This window comes from Ziziphus jujuba, chromosome 1, assembly GCF_031755915.1.
Source record: "Ziziphus jujuba cultivar Dongzao chromosome 1, ASM3175591v1".
NCBI lineage: Eukaryota > Viridiplantae > Streptophyta > Magnoliopsida > Rosales > Rhamnaceae > Ziziphus > Ziziphus jujuba.
In genome coordinates, this window is record NC_083379.1 from 34,481,997 (window position 1) to 34,490,268 (window position 8,272).

Here is an 8,272-nt window from a genome sequence, read left to right on the forward strand (position 1 = left end):
ATGGATAGATAAAATGCTTGGTGAATTAGATGCGTTTAACAAAAATAAAACATGCAATTTGACACCACAACCTGCTAGCATAAATGTGGTAATTTCGAAGTGGGTCTTTCCTACAAAGCTTAGGAAGATGGAAGCCTTGATAATTACAAAGCAAGGTTAGTAGCTAGACGTTTTATATATAGAAGGAGTTGATTATGATGAAACTTATAGTCCTGTTGTAGAAGCTACATAATTCAGCTAATTATCTATATTGCTATGACTTCAAATTGGATTCTTAAACAATTGGAAGTTAAGAATGCATTCTTGCATGGTGATCTTAAAGAACAAGTTTATATGGAACAGCCGTTAGATTTCAAGGACGTTTGTTATATGGACTTAAACTGCAGACTCCATGAGCTTGGTTTGATAAATTATCAAATCGGTTGATAGTAATGGGTTTTTTGCTCAATAGAACAGATCCTTCACTATTTGTGGACAAAAATAATGGTGACATTGTCTTCCTATTAATCTATATTGATAATGTGTTGGTAAGATGTTCAAATCCTAATCTAGTTACTGATTTTATTAAAACTCTCAGTGTTTATTTTGCCTTGAAGGATTTAGGAAGCTTCATTATTTCCTTGGCTTAGAAGTTAAAATATTTTAATGGAGGTCCTTTTTTGTCATAAATCAATTATACTAATGATCTCTTCGCCAGGGCTTCTATGCTTTAAGCATGTTCCATGCAGGCTTTAATACCAGTTAAGACAACTCCAGTTTTTGATGACAACATGCCAGTAGATGCGATAGAGTTTCGCATTCTAGTGGGTGCTTTACAATACTTAAAATTCACGAGACTAGATATTCAATAAGCTATAAATTGAGCTTGCCAGTATTTTCAAACTCTTAGCCTTCAACATTTCAAGGAAGTTAAAAGAATCATTCGTTATTGTACTAATGCGATTTGTGTTGGTCGCCCTGTGTTAGAGTATTGTCATATCCTCCACGTCAGCTTATGAGAGTCAAAGAGGCTTAAGAAAGCCACATGTTTTTGTTTTGTTATAACAGTTCGCTTAGTCACGTGCTTGGTTTGTTACAACTAGAGCTTAAAGAGAAAGCATGTGTGAGTTATTAGGTGATATAAATACATGTACTGTTCATGCAGAAAAAGTTGAAAAACATTAATGCAGAAATTCATTTTTCTTATTTTTCTTTTCTTCTTCTTCTCTCTGTTCTTCTCTCTGTTTTCTCTATATTTATAGTCTCTTTCGTGCATTTTCTTACCTACCAAACAGCCTTTTCACAGTATCAGAGCTAAGTATAATGGCTGGAACTGGTCAAGTCCTTATGGTTTCGTCGTTTCCAACCAACCTGATTAAGCTTGACGACGGCAATTTCTTTGTGTGGCGTTCTCAGATCTTGCCAATTCTCAAGGGTTACAAATTCATCAAGTTCATTGAATTTCCAACCTTTGAAGAAGCAATTCATAATGAGCAACGTAGGTCAAGCTCAGTTGTCAATGGTGATTTGGATGAGTCGAATGCAGATGATTTTTGTCAACAAAAGGAGAACTAGTATATTCAAGACCAATTTCTACTTGGTTGGTTGAAAGGTACAATCTCATCTGAAATATCTGGGCATTTTGTTGGCAAAGATTCTACATTTAGTTTGTGGAATGCTATTGAGAATAGATATGCTGCAAAGTCACACAATGAGGTACTGCATTATCGAAAACTTGTGCAAAACACTAGAAAGGGGAGTCTTAGTATGGATGCTTTCATTCTTAAGATGAAAAATTTAGTGAATAATCTTGTGGCAGCAGGAGATGATGTTTCTGAAACTGATTTGATTACCTATATTCTTGGAGGATTAGAGTCAGATTATAAACCAATTGCTAATATTTTGGGCATGAAACCAGAACAATACACTATTGAGGAAGTGCAGAATCACTTAATTGCTTATGAAATGAAGCTTTTACAGTTACATTCTTCTGTAACCTTTGACTTAAGCAATGTTTCCTCTACTAATCTTGTTACTGCAAAATCTGGAACTAGTACTATTGTGTCTCACGATGGATCACAGTCAAATGGTTCTTGCATATCTGGTATATCATTTACTGGACCTAATTAAGTGATTCACTCTAATGGTGCTTATGCTAACATGTCTGGTGTTGATGGAAAATTAAATCAAGGACCTATTGATAGAAATATGAGTAGTGATAGAAGTTATAACTCAAGTTCTGGGCATTATACTGATTCATCAAGACAGAATCATAAGAAGGGTTATAATGCCAATTCTGGACACTTTGGTGTTTCTCAAGGACTGGACTATACTGGAATTCCATTTAGAAAAGATAATAGGTCGCGGCAGAGGTAGAGTTTTTGGTAATAGAGGCAGACCTCAATGTCAACTGTGTAGTAGGATTGGACATGTGGCACTGGTGTGTGTTTACCATAAAAACAATCAGTACAGTAATGCTGTTGCTACAAGAACTTTTGGTGATAGTTCATTCAGTAATGGAGGTCATGTTGCAAATAAGACATTTTTACCACAATTTTCTGAACATCCCGCTGCTTATAACTCTGGACTTGGCCTCAGTTTTTCTACACCAGTCTTTCCTCATATGCTCTTTGGTCCTTTTTTTGGTTCTCATGCGGGATATAATGCTTTTGGTGGCAACTTTACAATTTTGCCAAACTTCAATGGTCTTGGGCAAACTTTTCAGTTGCAAGGAGCTCCTGCACAGTCTTACAATCAACTTGGTCATCCTGCTATCACTAATAATGGAGTGCCAGCACAACATATGCCTCATAACCAAGCTTTGGTCACTGATTTTTACTATACTGGACTTGGTTCATGGTATATGGTGAATTTTGCTGCCCCAGTCATTATTGGTGATCCTAATTGGTATTTGAACAGTGGAGCCACAAATCATGTGGTTGGAGATGCTCAAAATTTGCTGCCACATGTTGATTACAATGGTAAGAACCAGCTTTTAGTTGGTAATGGTCAAGGACTTCAAATTACTGGTTTAGGAGGAACTTCATTACCTTGTTTTGCTGCATATTATTTAATATTGAAGAATATACTGGTTGTTCCTCATATAGCTAAGAAACTATTAGTATTTCACAATTGACTCAAGACAATCCTATTACTGTGGATTTTTATTCTAATCACTGTTTGCTTAAGGACAAATATCAGGAAGTAACAGTTCTCAAAGGAATACTTGAAGGTGGTCTTTATAGGCTCGAGATACCTGATCAAAGGCAGCTTGGAAATTGGCCTCGAAGACATAAGGATGTTGTTGTTGATTCAATCTTGTTTGGAGTCAGTAATACTTTGTTGAACTTGTGTAATACAGGATGTGTTGTGTCTGGTCTTTTGTCTACTGCTAATAATGATGACAACTGTGTTAAGTCATCTACTAGTTTAGAATCTATTCAGTCATCCACTGGTTCAAAAATGATTGAAGGAAGCTGTACAAGTGGCTGTTTTAAACAACAGTCAAGAGGATTGAATACTTCTCAAAGTAGTGATCAAAAGGATGTTGATCTAAATCTCTTGCATCAATGGTCAGGACATGTGTCATCAGTTATTGTACAAAAAGTGATGAAACTTTGTAATCAGTTTTCTAAGTTCAATAAAGACAATTTGATTTTTTGTGAAGCATGTCAGTTGGGTGAACAGCATATGCAAACTTTTCATAGTTCTACTACCAAAACCAGTAAGCCACTGGAACTAATTCATTCAGACTTGTGGGGACCAGCTCCTACTCTTTCTAAAGAAGGGTTTAGATATTATATTCATTTCCTGGATGATTGTACCAGGTTTACGTGGCTTTATCCTTTGAAAGCAAAGTCAGAAGCCTTAAGTTGTTTTGTTGATTTTCATAGAAAGATTGAAAGGCATACTTCTCACAAAATTCAGTGTGTTCAAACTGACTAGGGTGGTGAGTTTCGTTGCTTTTTACCTTATCTCAAGAAACATAATATTATGATGAGACACCTTGTGCACACACTCATGCTCAAAATGGAAAAGCTAAAAGAAAACATCGACACATTGTTGAAGTAGGATTATCAATGTTTGCTCAAGCACATATGTCACTTCAATTTTGGTGGGAAGCTTTCAGTGCTGCTGTCTTTGTTATTAACAGGCTGCCAACTATTACTCTAGAGTTTTATAGTCCCTTTTAGAATTTATACAACAGAGTACCTGATTACACTTTTCTCAAAGTGTTCGAATGTGCTTGTTATCCTTTTCTAAGAAAAGTTTCAGTTTCATACTTCAAAATGTGTCTTCATTGGCTATAGTCAGAAGCATAAAGGCTATAAATGCTTAGATGCATCTGGAAAAATTCATATTGCTAAGTCAGTTGAATTTAATGAAACTGATTTTCCATTTGCTTATGGTTTCTCTTCAACTACAAAAGCTTCAGTGCACACAAAGGACTCATGATGGACAGCATCTACTTTGCCAGTTCTACAATAGGTCTTACCTTCTGTTTCATCAACTTCAACTAATAAGCAGCTACATGCATCTTCTGATAAATGTGTACCTGCACTATCTACACCAAATGCAGTTGGAATTTTAGATCAATCCTCACCTAATGATTTGTCTGATATTTCTTTACCATTGTCTAATCAATTTGACAGCTTGTCTGAGTTAAATGAAACTACTGATACTGCTGGTGGTTCTTCTCCTTCAGGTTCTCTCCCAGAAATCAAGTTATATGTTGATTTACCTTGTCAACACTACATTCACCCTATGCAAACCCGATCAAAGAGTGGTATCAGTAAGACTAAGGCTTTATTCTCTCAAACATGTGTAGCCACCAATTCTACTAATCTTGTTGCAACTTCTCTTCAACCAGATTTTTCATCTGAAACAAAACCAGTTAATGTTGAGCAAGCCTTACATCATGACAAATGGAAAGCTGCAGTGGACAGTGAGTATCAAGCTTTGGTGAAAAATAATACTTGGATATTCTACTGATATGAATGTGTTGGAAATAAATGGGTTTTTCGAATAAAACACAAATCTGATGGCACTATTGATAAGTATAAAGCACGTTTAGTTGCCAAAGGATTTCATCAAAAACCTGGTTTTGATTTCTTTGAAACTTTTAGTCCTGTTGTGAAGCCTATAATTATTAGACTTATACTTAGCTTGGCTTTAACATACAACTGACCTATAAAGCAAATAGATTTCAACAATGCTTTCTTGAATGGAGACTTGCAAGAAGTTGTTTTTATGTCTCAACCTGAAGGATATGTTAATCCAGCTTACCCAACTCATGTTTGTCGGCTAAACAAGGCTCTCTATGGCCTTAAACAAGCTCTAAGAGCTTGGTTTGAGAAACTTAAGTGTTCTTTGCATCACCGTGGCTTTATCAACTCAGTAGCAGATTCTTCTTTATTCATTTTAAAAAATTCAAAGGTACATGTCCTTTTTCTTATGTATGTTGATGACATAATCATTAGTGGTTCCAATTTTAGTTTTATTGAAAAGTTAATCAAAGGATCGAATTCAGAATTTTCTCTAAAAGATCTTGGAGCTCTTCATTATTTCTTAGGAATTGAAGTTCATTGTTATTCTACTGGTTTTATCTTATCTCAAGCTAAGTATATTCGAAATTTGCTGACAGAGACAAGAATGACTCAAGCCAAGAGTGTTCCAACTCCAATGCGAATAGGTAATCAATTGTCCGCTCATGAAGGGGATCTTTTAACTAATCTAGAAGAATATCGAAGTATTGTGGGAGCTCTTCAGTATTTGACTATAACACGGCCAGAAATTACTTTCTCTGTGAACAAGCTTTGTCAATTTGTTCATTCTCCCATAACTAGCCACTGGAATGCATGCAAAAGACTTCTTCGTTATCTAAATGGTACAATACATTATGGATTACATTTCAAAGTTCCTGATATGAACAAGATAGTTTTTCATGCTTTTACTGACAGTGATTGGGCAAGCTGTCCTGATGACAGAAGATCTTGCAGTGGCTATTGTGTGTTCTTAGGCCCCAATGTGATTTCGTGGAGTGCAAGAAAACAACATGTTGTTGCCAGATCAAGCACAGAAGCTGAATATAGGGCTTTGGCTAATGTTAATGGAGCTAACCAAAGAGTTGCAACTGGATTTGCCACCACCTACTGTGTGGTCAGATAATCTAGGAGCTATTGCTCTTGCTTATAATCCAGTGTTTCATTCTAGAACCAAACACATTGAAATTGACATACACTACATCCGTGAAAAGGTTTTACAAGGACTTCTTGAAATACACTATGTTCCTACTCTTGAACAAACCTAAAGCTCTTGGAACAACAAGGTTTCAATTTCTTCAGTCTAAGCTGAATATTGTTTCTCTCTCTCAATCTTAATTTTGGTCTTCTGTTCCTTGCTGTTTTTCAAACAGAAGTCTTCAGTTTCTAGCAATCTTCTGTTTGTAAGGGGTGTTAGAGTATTGTCATATCCTCCACGTCAGCTTACGAGAGTCAAAGAGGCTTAAGAAAGCCACATGTTTCTGTTTTGTTATAGTAGTTGGATTAGTCACGTGCTTGGTTTGTTACAACTGTAGCTTAAAGAGAAAGCATGTGTGAGTTGTTAAGTGATATAATTATATGTACTGTTCATTCAGAAAAAGTTGAAAAACATTAATGCAGAAATTCATTTTTCTTTTCTTCTTCTTCTCTCTGTTCTTCTCTCTGTTTTCTCTCTATTTCAGTCTTTTTCGTGCATTTTCTTACCTACCAAACAACCTTTTCACCTTGTGACAAGACAAAGCACTTCCAGATATTGCATTTTCTGTGGAGTTATTGTATATTAGGGAAATCAAAGAAGCAACCTACCATTTCAAGGTCCAGCACCAATGCTAAACATCAGGCTATGAGTTTAGTCACTGCTAGATTAACATGGATATCATATCTTTCACGTGAAATTGGTATGTCTCAACCAAGGTTCAAAAAGTTGATATTGATAGAAATATCGAAAGTTTAAAATATGAAAATTTTCATGAAAATATCGAAAAATATCAAATATCGATAAAAAGTTATAAAAAATTATGGAAATTTATTTTAAAAAGTAAATTTTTTATTGAAACTTTAGAATTAGCTTATTTAATCCATTAATTATTAAATTGATTATAAAACTTACTAAAATATTAAATGGATGTTATATTCTTTTTAATGAATTTATTTATAATAAGTATTAATGACCATAGATGAATTATTATTAATAAAAATATATCAAAAATTACATATATGATAAAATTATTTATTAACTAAAATATAAAAAATGATTATTACAAGTATATTGTAGTTCATAAATGTCATCTTAATACCACATAGAATTTTTGGATGGTTGAAAATCATTGGTTTCTTCTTCATTTTGATTTTGAGATGTGAAATGTGAGAAATAGTTATGAAAAGATGTATCTTTCTGATAATTTTGCATATAATTATTAATATGCCAACCATATGGATCTTGTATTATTGGTAGAGGTGGCAATCCAGGTCATAATATGGCAACACGACTCGAAAACAACAAGAAATAAATGAGTTTGAGTTTATCATAAATGGGTTCGGATCATAATCGGGTCAACCTGTTTAACACGATTATTAATCGTATCATTTTCGGGTTGACCAATTTAACTCGAAATTAACACGCTATGACCCATTTAAATTTTATTTTAAATTATAATTTTAGCGATAATATATTATTTAACAAGTAAAAAATATTATAAATTAAAAAACTTTATAAAAGTAATATTTTTATTATTAATTTTTTAAAGACAAATTTTTAAAAGTAAATTTTTTTATTAATAGGTTAATTTTCAATAAATAGGTTAAGTTTTAGGTTAATAGGTTAATATTCAGGTTAATAAATTAACATGTCAACACGATCTGTTAGAGTAATCGTGTTAAACGAGTCGTGTCGGGTTGATCTGTTTATAAATAGGTCAGATTAGTGTTTTAGATACCTGACACGATTAATAAACGGGTCGGGTTAGGGTTGAGCATTTTTGACACAATTGTTAAACGGGTCGACACGAACCTAATATGTGAACACGAATTGCCACCTCTAATTATTGGCCGACTATGTGCATAACTACTACTCTATAATGGTTGAGTTTGAGATGGTACCCATGAGTTGCTACTTGATAACATTCCATACACATCAATTGAATAAGGATTATAAAAATAACTTTCAACCCTCATAGATCCAAAATTCATAGAAATTGAAACTTCTTCTTGTTATGACATCTCCATTATAGATTTTTTTTTTTTTACATATA

General features: G+C 34.0%; 1 protein-coding gene across 1 annotated transcript; it reads left to right on the plus strand.

Moving 5' to 3' along the window:
• The first annotated feature begins 255 nt into the window (after positions 1–255).
• Positions 256–6,627, plus strand: LOC132800364 (uncharacterized mitochondrial protein AtMg00810-like). Its single transcript, XM_060813876.1, has 2 exons — positions 256–364; positions 5,261–6,627. Exons 1-2 carry the CDS (start codon positions 256–258, stop codon positions 6,145–6,147), a joined length of 996 nt encoding a protein of 331 aa, XP_060669859.1. The 3' UTR covers positions 6,148–6,627.
• Positions 6,628–8,272: the final 1,645 nt, after the last annotated feature.